Raw genomic sequence first — 18,590 nt, 5'->3', positions numbered from 1 at the left:
TTTTTTACTGCCCCCTCCCCTTCTAATTAACAGTAAAATAAAACTATAATATACATTTAAGATGGATACACCTTATTACAATCACTATTCGTAAGTGTATTAACACCAATACAAAAAACTAGTCACTTATTCAAATGTTGCGCTCTCGTTTTCTCGTTCTTCATTCCACTTTTAAATGAGAAAGTAAGGACATGGAGGATTTAAAAGCCCATTTCATTTTCACAGCCTGCTTCAATTTAGCCTTTTTCCATTCATAACACTGTTTTAAAGACTTTAGAACCATAACAATATGAGTATTGCATTACTGTACTGTATCCTCGTATTGTTCTTCAGATTGAGGGTGTAGATAGCAGGTGTACACATTTATTAAAACCATTGAAAACTAATTTTCAGGGTTACTGACATTTCTTACGAACAACCTCCATTACCAAGGGGTTGGCAACTCTGAGGTTGTACTGTAGATACTTTATTATTATTATTTATTTATTTATTTATTAATTTATTTCAGGCTTTCTGTGGATTTGCACGCCCTGGTGTTGAAAGCACAAACCTGTCTGCTGTGGCTACTGGAAACTGGGGCTGCGGAGCCTTTGGAGGAGACACTCGGTTAAAAGGTACATTTTTAATTATTTACCTTTTCTCCCACTAATACTGCTTTCTTACATCAAACAGCCTAATTCATTAGATCAAGTGTCTACAGCCTAAAGCCTTTTTACTACTGTAGATTACATGGCTGTGAAATCAGATGCAACTTTAGATTAAGAACAACATATTGTAGAGTGAAAAATAGATGGCCAGATGGATAGATAAGATAGACCACTGGATAAATGGTCTGGTAGGTAGATAAACTATAGATGAACTCCCATAGATGGATAGCTGGTTGAGTGTTAGGCAGGAAGACTAGTCACTGAGTGAGGTCCTGACAGTGCTTTGGTCGAAGAGGACAAAGCTATGGAAGAAAATATACTATCCGCTGTGTTACTTATGTTCAGAAAACCTGAAGCCCAGATTTTAATCACGGACAGAATAAATCAGTAAATGCTTCCTCTCATATGCATACTGCCTTTTCCCTCCTGAAGGTAAAGAAAAACACAAGCCTCAATAGAGCAGTAAGGAGTCAGTTTCATTAGTCTTCCCTTGAATACACTCATTTTCTTAAAGCCTGTTCATCTCATCCACAGTTATTGATCGGATGACAAACATTTATGTTTTCCATTAAAAGTGAAATTGATTGCTCTGCTCAGTACATCAATTTAATGTAAGTTTCTGTCACTGGCCAGCGTCACATTCGATTGGCAAGCTCTTGGCAATCTTAGAAAAAGACTTGCACGTCCTGAAAAGAAAGCATGATGTTTCAGATTTGGGATCTTTATTTTGAAGTATGTGGCTGGCTGGCTGTTTTATTTGTTTTACCCTTAAGTACTGAAATATAAAGCCCTTACAATGTTGCAACACCAAAATCCTTTTGAAAGGAGTTCTGTTGTGTAACAGCAAAGAGACTGCAGGCTGTTTGTGAAAAGCGTCCCACAGTAAGACATAGTGGCAAGCAGGCTTTGATACTATTTGTATGGATATTTAACATGCTATGATAGTCGACTGTACAGACAGCAATACAAACAGTGGAAGAATGTTGTAAACCAAGTAAAAAAAAAAAAACATTTTAAATATCATTATTGTGGAAAACTGTAATAGGTGTTTGTTCAGTTCCCTTTCAAGTAGGGAATATTAACCATTACAAAATGGGTGTTTCCCCTTTAAGACACCCGAACCTGAAAACTTTATAACAAAGACACTCAGAGGAGGGTGACGTAGTGCTGATCCGCCCCTGTGAGCATAAACTCAATACTCACCCTGACGGTATCGTCATTTTCATCAGAGAGTTAAGTAAATCCTCCTATGTATTTTGTGCTTCTTTTTAGAAATTGCTTAAAAAAAGAAATTGCAGAATTATTACAGAATCGCTATAATAATTATTTTATTATTTCTAATGTGTTTTTCTGTATATATTCTGTGTATTTTCTGTATGTTTTGTGTTTTCAGCTAGTGCTGATTAAGTCTCAATGCGGCCTTGTGTGCAGTGGGAAGCCTGCGGCTCTACTGCTGTCCCTCTCGGGATCTAGCGCACCAAGTCGTTAGCTTGTTCAGCTGAAATTTATATATTTTAGAATATTTGAAAATATATTATTTATTAATAATTGTCTAATTATTAATTTACAGTAGTATTTACCGTGTGTTTTCGCTTTGCGTTTACTTTCGTGTGTGTGTGTCTATAGATAGATAGATAGATAGATAGATAGATAGATAGATAGATATATATATATATATATATATATATATATATATATATATATACACTGTGTTTGTTTCTTAGCAGCTCGTTGCTCGTTGCTGTTTTAGTGCAGTTATCCAAGCTCCACTATTACAAAGGCTTGTTCCCAAGCAGGCTATTTCTAGTCTTGTGTTTGTACTGACTAAGAAATTAGCCAGTGGCTTGTGCAGGTGCTACTCACTTCATAACAGTAACTTGCGACTTGTCACCCCCGATCCTAAGGGACAGAGGTTACTGTTCAGGTGCAGGCTACTGCTAGTCTCGTGTTTCTACTGACCAGTGGCTGACTTGCAGGTGGGCATCCCTGCTAACTTACCACTAGCAGTAATTTATCACCCCTGTTCTCGCTTGCAAGTTCGAGGTTACTGTTTCGGTACCAAGGATCGGTTCCGAGAGCATCGAGTCGGTTCCTAGTCTTGGTACAGAGTGTCAGTACCAAGGACCCGTGTCAGCGCCAAGTTCCCCGTGTCCGTACCGATTGTCGGTACCGAGGCTTGGTGTCGGTACCAAGTGCCGCTACTGAGTGCAACCGGGTCAGTACCAAGTGTAGATCCCCAGTCCTGTGTAGGTACTGAGTGTGGGTATCAAGTGCACTCAGTGTCAGTAATAAGTGTCGATTCTGAGCACATAAAGTGTTAATACTCCACTGTGTGGTTTATACACTGTTGTGAACACAGCACTATTAAAATGCCTGGGTTCCAAAGATAAACTGCCTGCAAGTGACAGACACGAAAAATGTCTAGGCCCCAAGCATGCGCATAGTGCCTTGACTGACGTCCCGTTTCTGTGATTTGTGTGCTCCATTCTCCAAGCGTACACTAGATGTTCGGCAAACGGGACAGATGGATAAGATCTGGGAGGTTGTGTCACACCAGCAGGCAGTTTTGCTCAGTCCCATCAGTAATACCGGATCCTCCAGCACCTACTCCCACTGCACCCTTGCAGGCAGTGGCTAGTGGGCTAGAGAGTGACATACTGTCTATTGCCGCCTCCAAGGAGGTTGACGATCAGGACATGGGGCTCCCTTTGGATGATGCTGAATTGGACATCTTGGTTATGCAGCTTCCACTGTCATCAGAGCTTATGCCCTTAATGCAGCGAGCTACTGTGGCGTTACAGGTTCCTTAGCCTGAAACAAAGGACAAGAGGCGCTCAATTTATGACGAGCAGCCACCCAGATTTTCTGTATGGCAGTTATACTGCAATTTTTACAGGACCATTTTGATGTGGGGAAATCTCCCTCTACTCTAAAGGTCTGTTTGGCAGCCATCTCAGTTTGCCATATAAAAATCAATTCAGTCTCCCCAGGAGCTCACTTCCTGGTGGGGCAATTTTTGAAAGGCACCCAGCGGCTTAGGCCACCGGTGAAGGATTTAGTTCCTCGCTGGAGGTTAAATGTGGTGCCTAATGCACGAACAAAACCTCCATTTGAGCCCATGCATTCAGCGGAGCTCAAATTTTTGTCTTTCAAGACAGCTTTCTTACTTGTGAGTGAGTGAATTGCAAGCATTTTCAATATCGAAAGCTTGTCTAATTTTTTCAGAGGCCAGAACGAAGGTCACACTTTATACTAATCCTGCTTTTCTGCCGAAAACAATCTCGGCTTTCCATATTAACCAGTCGGTGGAATTAGAGGCTTTCCATCCCCCTGGTTTCCAATCTGACAGGGAGAACAAGCTCCATATGCTTTGCCCAGTGCATGCATTAGCGTATTATGTGGACAGAACTAAAAGCTGGAGGCAGACAGAAAATTTTTTTGTCTGTTTCGGAGCTAAGTCTCAGGGACAGGCTCTGTCTAAACAGCGTCTATCCAAATGGATAACAGGTGCAATACAGACTGCTTATGAACTGGCCAATCTGCCCCCGCCCGAGAAGCTCACCGGCCATTCCACCAAGGGTCAGGCGACTTCATGGGCTTTGTTCCAGGGTGCATCTATTCAGGAGATATGCAGTGCAGCGGTTTGAGCTTCTTCCCATACATTTGCCAGGTTCTATCGGCTGAATGTCGTGGACCTGCAGAATCCTGGATTTGGCACGAAAATATTGAGGGGGCTTCCCAGTCCATCCTCACGATAGAAAGTTAGAGGCGAGTCCTTCTAATGTTCTCAGTTACGGGAATATTGTTGTAGCACAAGCGGCTTTGCTTGGCTTGTAACTCAGGGTTGTATACCATGTCTTGTGATGGTTAGGTATACTCATGTACAGTAAGATGGGTCCTTACCTGTTTTATTCCAGCTATGCTGGTAATTGATTCAGGCACAAGGCGATTTGGCTTGTCCTGTGCAGTTGTGTTCTGTATGCTCCATGTCCTTGCGACAGCTTGGGTATACTGACCCTTTTGTAATGGTTAATATTCCCTACTTGAAAGGGAACGTTAGGTTATTATCTTAACTCTGGTAGCCTGAAATATTAACCATTAACTTCGAGGTCACAGCTTCCTTGGTCGCGGTTCTCAAAGGAAAATGATACTGTCAGGGTGAGTAGTGCGTTTATGCTCGCGGGGGCGGATCAGCACTACGTCGCCCTCCTCTGACGAGTGTCTTTGGTATAAAGTTTTCAGGTTCGGGTGTCTTAAAGGGGAAACACCTATTTTGTAATGGTTATTATTCCTATTTCAGGGAACCAGGGTTATGATAATAACCTAACGTTTCTGATTTTAGTAAGGGTTTAAGGAACAGCATGTAATGCTTTAAAGACACATACTCTATCAGATACCATATTGATTTGTGTTGTTTTACTGCTCATACGAATGAGAAACAGAACAGGTGGAAGCTTTAAAGTTCATGTGTGCATCATTTTTCAGTAAACTTGTTAACCTTATTAGACCGTCACCTTCATTAATCAGCAGACTATTTCAGGCCTCTTTAAATATTTAGAGTCTTGCAGACATACCTTCATTTTTACTTTCTGACAAAGATTGAGATCCTCTGGGGAAAACAAGCTGCTGTATTATTTACCTTTTAAATACAAATTAGACTGCTGTATCCTCTGCAGCTAAATATGAAATACGAGCATGCCAACTGCTAAGGCTTGTTTAGTGTATGTATAAATGATTTGTAAAAAAAAAAAAAAAGGTCTAAAAATGGAAACCAAAAACAATAAAATGTCTTTGAGGAAACTAAGAACAAAATAATAAAAGCAAATGTGAGGCAAGAGAATTCATTTTTCATTAGTTTGCATAGTGAATAGAAACAGGCAAATTAACAAAGTATTGACATTTCAAACAGTTGAGATTAATTTATTGTGAACATAATTCAATGTATTGTTTTGCCTAAAGATCTCAGAAGGGGAGGGGGAGGAGGCTTGCAGGAGACAGTTTTTCACAATGCAAATACCCATTTTAAATTAAAACCTGTCGCATTTAAATTGTGACCTTTTAGATACATTAGTCAAAGAACATACCTTTGTGTAATAGTTTATCTTTGAGAAAAAATCAAGGCAATTTAGAAAGGGCAGGTAATATATGAGTACGGGGAATTCAGTGGACCCTCACAATATTTTAGGTTCCAAGAGAATAGTGCATTATCGCTAAAGTATGTTTCGGGGAAAAAAAGGAACAATTTGTTTTCACGGAACAGGACTGAATGTTGAATGTTTTACTACTATTATTCTAGATCGTTGGTGTATTCAAATATGGAGGTTTGCATGATATTATGTGTACTCAAAAATGGTCAGAAGCTGATTTGTATCCACCAGTTTACTTTTAAATGGTTTGGGGCATCGTAAAACAGTAGCTTTTTGATACACTGAGAAAGACAGCAGGTCATTGTTGGGTATTATCATGGGTTTTATGTTGCTTGGAATGATTCCTCAGACAAGCAACTGAAATTGACCAAGGGACTGTATTAGGGTCGCTAGGTAATGTTTTGGACATCAATGCCATGTTTTTAGATGGGCCACAAATCAGAAAAAGATAGATGATGGAGAATTTATTTTCCAGCTCTGCTGCAGATGATGGCCGCTGCTGAGGCTGGACGAGATGTGGCGTATTTCACCTTCGGCGACAGGGAGCTCATGGGGGACGTCCATGAGATGCACACGTTCCTGACTCAGAGACACGTAACTGTTGGTAAGAGAGAACTGCTTTTCCAGAACCTTTTTTTTATTCCAGACTCCTAAAGCTTTATCATGCTTAGGTTATTATGAATGTGTCCCCATTAAGCCACCTGTAGTAAACTGAACTAAACAACAACTAAAAACAATAGTAAATTAAAATAATAAACCATTTTCTAAAACTAATACTTCACATTCAGTAGTAAGCCGTGCATAATAGTCTTTTAAGGTAGCCCATGGCTAATTTGAATACAACGCAATTTTAAGTACACCAAGTGCTTCTTACATCAGTACTTCCACAGCACAGAACGAGCATCTGACATTTTGGAATTACAGGTAACTTATACAAGTAAGATGATGACTGGCAATAAAATTGTTTTAACACTAGAACGACCAAGAAGGTCATTTTGACCGTTTTTGGAATTTAAATTTAAATTGCTGTGCGTGCGTTTAAAATACGGAGCTTTGCTTTCCTGACTTTTCTAAATAGATGTACTAATTACCCTGACAAAGAAAGAATCGCGTAGCTGCAAAAATTAGGGAGATAAAATACTGTCATACCTATTCTGACCAGGAGCGGTCAAATTGACAGATTACATATAAAACATATTATAACAATTATTTGTATTTATCAGTCGGGTCTTGCCACCATGTATTGAAGTTTGATGATATCGGTCTGCATTCCTCAAGTGAGTGGTCTTCTGACATTTCTGTTGTTTCAATGAGCCGCCTGATAGCCCATAAATCAACCTTGACAGCTCATGGCACCAGGCTGTCTGTCTGCACTTTGGTAACTATACAAGTCACTCGTTTTTCTAAGAAATCCATTGTTACCCCAATACATATTGAAAATGGATCACAGAAAGTGCAAGACAGCAAAGCAGTGTTTGGAATTAAAGCAAATTTTACCAAACAGCGATTCTGATGCAGCAGAGACGGACAATGATAAATCTGGCTCTGAAGCAGACTGGGCTTGCAAAGATTAATCTTCCAGCAGCAGTGATACCGAGGGCGTAGGAGATCCAGTGGGAGAAGAAACAATCCAGTGGCAGCCCCTGCAAGGATGCCAGCCACTTCACCTGCATTAGCCCCTGCACCTGATCCAGCCATTACTTCACCTGAGGCAGCCGCTTCTCCAGCTGTAGCGCCAACACCACCTGGCACTCAAGAGGCTGGTAATGATGGCACTGTTTGGAACACTATAAATCCTGGTGTTGAAACTACAGGTAGAAGGGGTGAACATAATATTTTGAGGGAAGTTCCAGGGCCCACGGCACATGCAAAACGCAACATTGATGAGAGCGCATTGAGTGCTTGACTCATTTTGATTGACATGCATACGCTTGACCACATACAATATTGCACTGAAGCAGAAGCCCACCGACAACTACAAGGTGATCCCTGGTCAGCGCCTTTGGAGGAATTATAAGCTTTCATTGCACTAATATATGCCAGTGTAGCAAATGCACAAAGACAGTCTGTGGAAAGTGCAGTGCATATTTTGAAAAGCGCAGGATCTGTGTGATTTGTGCCAGCACTTAGATTTTGTCAACGATTGTAAATGAAGCCCATTCTGTTCAAATGTTTATTTATTTATGTCATTTTGATTATAGTATGTCTGTGTATAAATGCATAGCTTTGGTTGCGTGTATGCGCTTTATGTAGGCAACATATATCCATTTATTTAAAAATAAATAAGTAAATACTTATTTAAATCTTTTCATTTGTACAGTTTTGTATGTACGTGATATACCTGCATATACACACATTTATTTTCAAAAATGTTTATTTAACTTTTTCCCGTTTTTTGAGGTTGTGCGTTATGTAATATGTCTGTTTATAAACACATTTCTGTTCAAATGTCTACGTTTTATTTATGTTTAGTTTGTGTAGATGCTTTATATGACATTCCTAAATAAAACTATGACTTCTATTCGTTTGTTATATTCAGTTGTTTTTAATATGCTGGTCAAATTGACCGGTCATGGTTGTTCTAGTTATGCCTGTAAACGTGGTCGTTCTAGTGTTAAGTTGACAAGGAAATGGATTTAAACAATACCCTACTGATTCATCTACTCTCTGGGAGTATTTCAGAAACCTGACATGCTGTAAACCCCTTTTATTTATTTATTTGCATACTATACATGTATTACCTGTTTTCATTTTAAAGGGTTAAGCCGAAGTGGAGGCTTATATCTGTAATCCAGCTTGATTTCTTCTTTTCCTTTTAACAGGCGATATATACAGACTGCTAGAACAATACTACAGTAATGTGTGCAGAAACTGTCTCACTCCTCGGCCTGATCAGAACCTGTACAGCTTCATTTACGACACAGACAGTGAAGAGGACACTGCTAAACCAACTGCCTCCAAGGATAATTAAGTGTGTTTTTTTTTTTTTTTTTTTATTAACCCAGTTTATAGAGAGATATCATTTTGGTATAAATTATTTTTATTTTCCATTTCCATTTGATTCTTTATGATTTTGCAGATATAATGAACAATTTCTGCTGTGAGTTAAAGATCAAAATCCCTTTCTTTTAACTATATATAAAAAGAAAAGAAAAATGATAGAAAGAAAGTTGTACCCACGTGGCTAAATCTTATGTTTCTGTCCAAAATAAATTGTATGTTAAGGACAGTACCTGTAATGCCAGAATGCTGTGATGGAATATTCATACTGTAGTCTTCTGAAATAAACAAAGCTGGCATTTGAATGGGGATATAAGACCTGGTAAATCCTATATGTATCATGTATACTGTCACCCAGCATTATTGAACTTGTATTAAAAATATATAGACAGTTATGTCTGCATGGAAAGCATAGTGCGGTGTTTAAGATGCCTTTTCAAAGCTGCCTATTAAAGGGCAAGGTCAGACTGAGAGCGTTTGTAGCCCAAGCCAAAAAGATAGAGGCTTGGTTTTATAATGACTGCTGTAACAGTCATGCCTATACTTTTACATACTGTAGTCTGGCTCAATAAAAATGGTGGTCATTCTCAATATTGGATATAAACCTGTTAGATGCAGTTCTGTCTCGGCTAAATAGAGGCTATACAGTAGTAGCAATTGTTGCTGTTCTGCTTGCTAGAGCGTTAAAGTATGCAAAGTTGAAATTCAGTCTACCTTTGGTATATACAGTCGTAATTATATATTATGCAACTGGTGTATTGTAACTTGTTTTAGATATATTGCATGTTCAATTTCCATTTTGAAAAACACAGATTTTACTGTGTAAAGTAATATTTAATTTAAATTTGGGGGAAAGGGGTTCTTGGTTTGAAGAGTTGCCTTATGTGTAATGTCAATCTTTTAGCAAAGTTAATACATGATGAAATCTTTACTAGTGTTTGTTTTATTATAGTGACTGCATTCTTATTTGTTTTTGTTTTTACTCTGTATCATAATTTAATAAAAAAATAGTCCCAGTATAATTTCAGAGCTAATGATTTTGTATTATGTTGTTAACATAGTTACTTGCTTAAGTTGGTCATCACTGGGCCAGCTGTTTAGAAAAGAATGCAAAATTAGATGTCTTGTAAATCTAACAGAACGAGAGAGACTGGACCTAATAGGCTAGTTGTTTCCTGGAATATAGAAAAACCTTGTAGTCACTCCAGACACTGTCTCTTCCAGTACAGCAAATACTGTACATCACACTTCTAGTTTCTGTTAGCATTATTAAAGTCTGTCATTTGCTCAAATACTGGAAAGTGTTTAAACTTCCTTGTACAATCACTGCAGTAATGATAATAAAGTTAGGGGAGCTTTTTATATTTCATAAACTGAAGTGCTCCTTGAGCAAAATGCAACAGTTCCCTTCACTTTGACTTCTGATCTAATATGGCTGCCATGTTTGTTGTTGTGTTATCCTGGAAGATAAAGACTTGTGGCTTTCAGATATTGGCTTCACAACAGTAAAATCATTCTACTCCAACCTGTGTGAAATGAGGATTTTGACAGAGTGGCTTTTTTGCTTCAACTGACAAAGGCCATATCTGTCGTTTTTGTTAAGACTGCTTAAAGAGTTGAGATACATCTGCCATGACACCAGTGCAATCCATACAATTCTTCTTCATATTCTTATCTATAAAAGGTCAACCCTTTTCATCAGAGGTCAGCACAGTGTTATAGCTCTTTACTCTACAGCATGGCCTATCCACTCAACAGCATTAAAGTTTGGATTCAGTATAATTGGTTCGGAGCACCTTTCCAAAATTGGAAATTTTAAAATAGGTTTCTTCAGCATCTTGTCACTGACCACAGAACTTGGAGACTGGCTGGCATTAATAGACATGAAAAAATAAAAATTATATTCCATGCCAGAAAGACTTTCATACAGAAGAGGGCCTGTTAGTTGCCAGAAATCAATCTTTTAAACATGTTATGTTGTCAAACAAGTCATACAAACATAGTTAGAGTATGATCAATGATTGCCATGATGGTAATGACATAAGCAAAATATCCAGACTGAAACATTGTTTTACTAAGATGTAATAAATTATTCATGGCCAATTTAAAGCATGGAATTATAAATGATATTGCCGAAGTACCTAGAATCCAACAATTCTGTTGACACCTTTTGGTTTTAATGATTGTCATCATCATTACAATGCATACACCTTAAAATCCTCAATAAAACTCAATAATTTTTATTGAAATATAAATTTAGCATTATGCATTTAAAATACTGTGATCGTGGGAACATAGTACCATCGTTAAGCATCAGCTTCAGCAATGACGTTTCCATTGTGTTAAAAGTGTCCATGTGGGTCACAAAACAGTTTAAACGTTTTTGGAGAAGATAATTGAGAAAAAGAACGTTTGCAAAAGAACATAACCACCTTCTTTTGAAAGATTTCTGGATTTTTTTTTTTTTTTTAGAAGAATTTCAATACAAGGCATTAACAGAATCTCTCATTTCTGTTACAATCAAGTTTTTAACACTGCAACGCTCTGAAAATAAATAAGGGTTCATCACACATTGATCAAAGAATTTTACATCATTTGAGTAAAAGCTGTCAGATGTTATATTGATTAAAGCTCTTTAATCACTTACCACTTAAATGAAACCCAGCTACATCACCCACTGAAATGGTCAGGCCTGACATGGTCTAAGCCCTCTCTTTAAAGCCAGTTGACATCAAAGGGGGTTTTGGTGTGAGCCTCTGGTTCAGTTCCCAGTGCATCGCACTGAGAGCTCAGTACCTTGTTCTTTGCACAGCGGCCCCCATGCATGTCTTTGACCTTTTTAGGACCATCTGCTGCAAAACTTACCTATTCATCACTCAGGGTTTAATGCCAGTCCCTTAATTCATATTTGATTAAAGGACCTGTTTGTCTTTTCTGCCAAAATGAACAAATTATGATGCATTGATTGCTGTAAGGGCGCATATGGTAATTAACAAAACATATTGCAATGTGTTACTGGTTTCTTTTTGTTATATTGATTTGTAAACTGCTGCAACACAGGTGCCATGCCATTGACTGTGTTCACAGGTGAAGAGCCCTTAGAAGGCTGTTAATGTATGGCTTAATAAGGACAGTTACACCTCTCCCTGTTATATCCTCCCAGTTATCATAGCCCAGATGTGACCCAGCCAGAGACATATCGACTTAATACTGTCAATCAATTGAACAGTTCAAAGAGCAAGGGACCTCTTATTAACTCCTCACCCTGGCACAATCTGACACACTAAACATGCCTTTAATATGTATTTACCTTTATTGATAGCAGATTCACATCGATGGTAAACTCTTAACAAAAAAATTGTCAATACATACCTTTAAATACTTTCACTGTTTCTAGTCAAACCAGTTATTGCAAAAGGTGCATTTGAAATTCCAAAACATCTATTGCATTAAGTTCAATTATGTAAAATTGTATTCCAACCAATACTGTATATTTATGATTGCAGGGGTTTAATATATATCTCCAATGCAATTATTTAACCAATTGTGTAATGGTATCTACTGATTTAAATGAATGTACTTAAAATAAGTTAAATCATTTCTGCTTCATAAACTATTATTTAAAGACATATAAGTATTAAACAGCATTTCCAGTTGTAATGTATGCATTCATGTTTCCATTATTTATCTTTAATGATAAATATTTAAAGGCTAGTCTAAGCATTATTTTGCACAGTGACTCGGGTTAATGAAATGAAAATTTGATGGAAAAAAAACGTAGAACTTGCTATTCATAATGTAAAGAGATTGCACAGTATTGGCGTAGGAATACAAGCAAGCAAGGACATCGGATGGGTTGTTGGAATAATGTTGCCCTGGTACCAGGAGAGAAGTGACTGCTCTCCAAGGCACATTCATTTCACTAACCACCCAAATATACAGAATGTTATCCCCAACAGTTTCTAATGATCAACAGCGTTACATTTCAGATGTCATATAGCATATCTCAAAGCAACTTGTGAGCAGTTACTAACTGCAGGATGTTTCTGTTATTGTTACCTAGACAAAAGACATAGATATCCCAGAGTCAATACATACTTGGTATACTCGCACACATGTATTGCCATTAACAGGTGGCTTCTATCTGTGACATAAAGTAAAATATATATATTCCACCTCTAGTCGGTAGTTTAGTTTGTGATATTCCCCCAGGGTAATTGCACCCCCTTGGATGCTCAGCCATGGAGAAATAGTAGGAGCCATTTGCGAAAGTAGGTTGTTTTTATTTACCTAATCTCTTCTAATTGTAGACTGGTCTTTAATCAACTCCTGATTCAGAAAGTAGAAAGAAAACAGGAACCAGATTACTAAATAATCTAGTGCTCAACTGTTCTGCTCATTGTTTTTCATTTTGTAACCTCTAAAAAAAGTCTGTGATGATTTACTGCCATTTGAACAATAGTGTCTCTATTCCCACCTATAATGTTGTTCATTATTGTTCATTGTGCTGTAATCTGCATGGATTTACAAAAAGGGCGGTTAAAAATGTTGCAAAAGCAGCACAGATTAGCATGTTAACTCAGTACTGCATACCACCAGAGTCCAGACTGATATTGTAGGACTGCAATCGATAGTTAAATTTAAATTAAATTAAATTAAATTAAATTAAATTAAAAGTCAAACACAGTTCATGTAATTCCAGCAGAATTCAAACCAAACTGACAGTCCAAGAACAGGATGTGCCTGCCATAGGGTGATGGGCTATATCACAAATAAACCTGGCGGCAGCTAACATGCTTACTCTGTTCAGAGGTTTTCCATCACTAAGTGGATTATATCTCATAATCTTCAGATCCCTGGAGAATTGAGCCTCCACTGCTTCTTTTTATAGTATGCTAAATGGCCTAATTATGGAACTATGTTTTCCAAGGGTAATTATGGCAACAATCAACCAGCAAATACAGTTGCAAGCTTTAAATGTCCTGCCTTATGTTTTTTGAATATTTAAATTTTCTTTTAAGTTCTCTGCATTCTGAAAAATAGAAAGACAGCAGGTTTAAGATAGATTGCCTTCTAGGATACCTTTCACATTTGGGGATTTTTCTTATAGCAAACATTTTTGAAAGCAGCCCTCTAAAATCTGCAGGGCCTAGTTGGAAAGGAGTGAAAGAGTGGTTAGGATGACATTTACGGTGCAAGGTGGCCAAACCTGTCTTCGGTTGATCTCTTCTGGGATAAAGTGGGCAGGAATGTGAAACAAAAGCTTCAGAACTGTGTGGACCATCTCTGGCTGCCTCCCTAGAAGCAAGTCGCAGACAGTCAGAGAAAGATGTGGATAAAATGAAAGGTATTATGCTTTCTTTTGCCAGATAGTAATAAAGGAAGGCCAAACAAACACATACTATTGTATAAACAGGTTATTATGTTCTATTAAATTCACTGTCATGCAATAAAGTAATATCTGTGTGAGGATATGTGGTTGTGCCAATCAAAAATGTTTGTTTTCAATTTATGGCAGTATATGACCGTACTCACAAAGCTAGTTTTTTTTGTTTGTTTGTTTGTTTTTTAAGACTGTAAGACTCTTGTTTTTAAAAAGCCCCTTCACCAAGCTTTAACTCTAATCCTATGTAACAACATTTATAGTGATAATAACAAATACATGAAGATAAAAATTGAATAAAAAATCTAAAAACATTTATCATGAAGATTAATCTATTACAATCTGCCTTAAAACATCTCCCTCAGATTACCACACCTTTCATATTTACTTGCTAGTTGTCTGAATCTATCTTCCAAGTTGTTGAATTTTCACTTAACTCATACCAACTGCTCTTCAGTGCCAATACACTGTCACTACAATGGTAATACAATGGTTCTGTATGAATTATGGTCCCAACATGGTAACATTTTCATATTTTGACATACTGTACCAATGGTACATTCACACAGGACATGGCATATTGTCTGTGCATTTTACAGTTAAAGTATATACACCCCAGTATGCTAAACCCATTCAGATATATCAGCAGTGTAGAAACACAAATGTCACTGAAATAAATTAGAGCTGCTGAACCCCCTACTACAATCTGGGTATGAAAAAATTGCAAATTGCATTACCAAACAAAGAGCTAACTATCTTCTAAAAGCCTGTATCATAAAGTAATTCTGCCAGAAAAGGTGTCATTTCACAAAGCTGTGTTTTAGGCATTGCCTGAGGGCCTTTTAAGATGAAAAGTATTAATAAGATGCCAGAAATGAGTGGTTCTTACTCCATCTCTGTCATGAACAAGTCAGTAGACAAAATGGCATTTTCACTCATAATTGCCTGACCCCACCTGTTCTGGGTCACCAGGAAAATAGCATTAATTTGTTGTGCTTCAAACAAGGAACTTAGGGCACAACTGCGGTTTAAAGGTACTGTATATGAGGGAAGACTGTGTTTCCAAGATATCGATCAAGCGGCGCTGTCAAGGCTGTAGTGTATCACCGAGATAAATGACAAGTACAAGCCAGACATTTAGCCACAGGGCACAGCTGCATACATCTTGAGTGTGTGGAAATGCATACTTCTACCCACATCAGCAACTTCTAATGTTTGTGAACACAATGTATAGTATTGGTAATTACAGATCACTATTCTAAATAACACTGTATCTCTCAAGAGGGTGAGGCAGCAAAACTAATCCTGCCAAACGATTGCCTACTATCAGCCCTCTATCGATGTCCACTCTGCTGGTTTGCAACAAGGAGATACAGCGTTTATGTTACGCATATCACAGTTGCCTCCATAGATATACCACCCCCAAACTGGGTCCCTTTTTGCCTTTTTTTTCCACCAAAAAATGTGATATTTTTAAAGAACCCTTGCAACATATCTATTGCTAGACCGTATTTATTTGTGTGTATTTGGAGCTGCAGTCATGTATTTCATGTTGCAATAAATAGTTTTACAATTCGTATATAGAGCTAATTACACCACTTTCAAATCAGTTGTGTGTTTAATGTATCAAGAATGTATGCTGACCCACAGGATTTAAGAATTTTAATTGTTTTATTTAAAATGCCCAGTATGTGGTCAATATTAGAGAAGATTTCAGCTTTGAAGCTCAACATCTTGATTTACTAGGTCTCATCTGGTAATTACAATCCAACCCTAAAGTCATGTCTTCAGGACATCATTAGAAACAAAGCTGCACCACTGGACCCCCAGTTGTCTTCCTGAAGAATGGTATCCGTTTTGAAATGGCAGCCCATGGCTCTACTTATTAACCTTTCCTATTTACATCCTAATTAATTGTCAGTACATAATGACAACTTTTGACAACCTAGGAATTCCCCACAGCCCACCTAACCTAACGAAATGTAAGAAAACAGTCTTAATATATTACAATATTACCACAAAATCTCTTTTATGCTTTTGAGGACCTGTAGTATAGTGATGATAAGGGGATGTGTTGTGTTGTGCAAACAACAGGTTGTAGATTTGTGAGAGTGTATGTATGCAGATGAGGGAGCAAGTGGGGGTATTCTCTGGTACCTGTTTTAATGTGACATTACAGTTTTGCCACACAGGGTGGTGGTGGGTGCTGTGTGTGTGTGTGGCGGGGGTGTGGGGTGGTAGGGTTGCTAATGTCATTTTAATTGTAACCCTGACCTGTTAGCATTCTACTACAGTGGGGGAATGCCTCAGGAGCACCTGACTATTGAGCAAGGTAGCTGCTTATTTGTTGAGCAGCCTGAATAAAGTGCCATAGGCTCCTAAAACAGAACTAACACTTTGTGGTATGTTATTGGACCTATAAATGTATGCAATATTTTACTAGAAGTACTTTTATATGTTGGTTTACTGGCAAACCAAGGTGAATGTTACTATATCATTTTTAATTGATACAAGCGGTCCACTCAGTGATTTATTTAAAGTTTTTTTTTATATATATATATATATGTTTTGATTAATTCATTAAACTGTTCAGAATGTTCTTAGCCTCTTTAACAGCTGAAATGAAAGCAGTGCAGTAAACATAAAGCAGATAATGTACAGCACAGTACATTCAAGATATAATGTTGCTGAGAGTTAAAGGCAAGGTGACATCAATAAAGTGACATCAGTCGACTGTTATGTGGGCCCACCATTATAAGGTGGGATTTTTTATAATATTTATTACAATCTTCAGCTCCCTGGTTGTGTATCCTAGTTGAGTCCCAAAACTGGGAGCAGTGTATTGTGCTGGTTCTGCAGTGTGATCAATATGCCTTTGCTGGACTAGACATGATTGATGTACATCTCCTGTGTCGGTTAACAAGGTTTCATGCTAGAGGGGAATCAAAGATGGAATTGGGTAACAAAAAAAAAAAGAAGGTAATTATCCAATAACATAAACTACTTGTGGACTAAAGTCATCAATCTAAATGACTAAAAGTATCTATGCAATGTATTCTAGACCAAACTTTGGTTTCAAAAGTTGGGGGACAGTTTCTGTAGCTGGGGCATACATGAAGATTATTCTATCTAAAATAATAAAATTTGCTACAAACAAGTATAACAAAACATTGCATCCCTTCTATGTCTAATCAAAAGATCCAAAGACATTCCTACGGCAATCATTCAAAACAATAAATTGTTGGCACAATTTTGTCATGAGCGATGAGTGTGGCAAATAGCTATGTTATTCAGTCGCTTCTGAGTCATGTATTTACGAAGCCATAACTTTAGCCTTCGAAGATCACTGAAACTCCACTCAGATCAGATCCCTTTAGTACAACCGGCCCCTGAGGCAATGTTGAGCGCTGTGTGGCATAATGCAGATTTAATGAGAGGGATGAGAATTGCCCTTGAAATATATTTTTAGAAATGTTGAGGTTTCCCCACAATTGAAATACTTAAGATAAATACAGTTTTTCTATTAAAATGATGCTAGTACTGTATTGGTATAAGAAAAGGGTGTTTTTAAAAAGTATTTCCATCCACTTAAAATATGCAGATGTAGCTTGAACCTCAAACCACAGTGTATCAACGATAATGTAAATAACACCAAGCTCCAGACAATGAGTTTGAACGTGTACCTGTTTACAGGTAAGAACTCAGCTTCACTATGAAATACAATAAAATTCATTATGGTAATTGTTTATTTATTAGTTTCAAAATGTTTAGTAAAATGTGACCAAGAATGAGTGTTTGGAAAATTAATAAATAGAGATGTGAGAGTCTGTGTGATGTATTTAAACATGCAGAATAATTTAGAATCAGTACTATATTGTGATTAATTTGGTATAATAATTGTGTCAAACGTTCTTGGTAATGTATTTAGTTTTTATTGATATCTATATTTATTTGCACAAGGCACAAAGGTCATTTTTCTGTTTTAGGTTTACTGTTTCAATTTAAAATGAAAAGGTAAACTGTAAGTAGACAGAAACCTCAGTGTGATAACATTTGTAAAGAAAACAAGCTATGGTGAATTACAAACTAAAACCATTTTCCTGTGTTTTGGATACAGCAACATAGTGCATCCTCCTCTATTTTTGTTTGCCATTTTCCCCAACATTACTGTGATCTGTATGCAAATTTGTCAGTCTGGGTCTTTAAACCACGTGCCATGTATGTTCACTTCTCATTGGTCAGTTTCCCTGTTAAGGTGTGTGCAGCTCCAGGATCAGATCAACACTACGAATCAGTGGAGCCTGGTCCAGATCCTTGTAGTAAAACACCAACTCATGATCCAGCTCCAGTGATCCCGGATCCAATCCCAATTTTATTCCCATTGACTTCTATACTGACTTGTGATTATACCAA

General features: G+C 37.5%; 1 protein-coding gene across 2 annotated transcripts in view; it reads left to right on the top strand.

The window, feature by feature from the left end:
- The window catches only part of LOC117415677 (poly(ADP-ribose) glycohydrolase), a 64,666-nt gene extending 54,850 nt beyond the window's left edge, over positions 1-9,816 (top strand). For both annotated transcript variants that reach the window (XM_034026316.3, XM_034026315.3), the window contains exons 17-19: positions 509-614; positions 6,270-6,398; positions 8,617-9,816. In XM_034026316.3, the coding sequence (XP_033882207.3) occupies positions 509-614; positions 6,270-6,398; positions 8,617-8,765 (384 nt within the window). In that variant the 3' untranslated portion in view covers positions 8,766-9,816. The remainder of the gene's footprint in view (positions 1-508; positions 615-6,269; positions 6,399-8,616) is intronic.
- Positions 9,817-18,590: the final 8,774 nt, after the last annotated feature.

Source organism: Acipenser ruthenus, chromosome 7 (genome assembly GCF_902713425.1).
Source record: "Acipenser ruthenus chromosome 7, fAciRut3.2 maternal haplotype, whole genome shotgun sequence".
Classification (NCBI taxonomy): Eukaryota; Metazoa; Chordata; class Actinopteri; order Acipenseriformes; family Acipenseridae; genus Acipenser; species Acipenser ruthenus.
The sequence above is the reverse complement of the archived record's forward strand: the minus strand, read 5'-3'. Positions and strand labels throughout refer to the sequence as shown.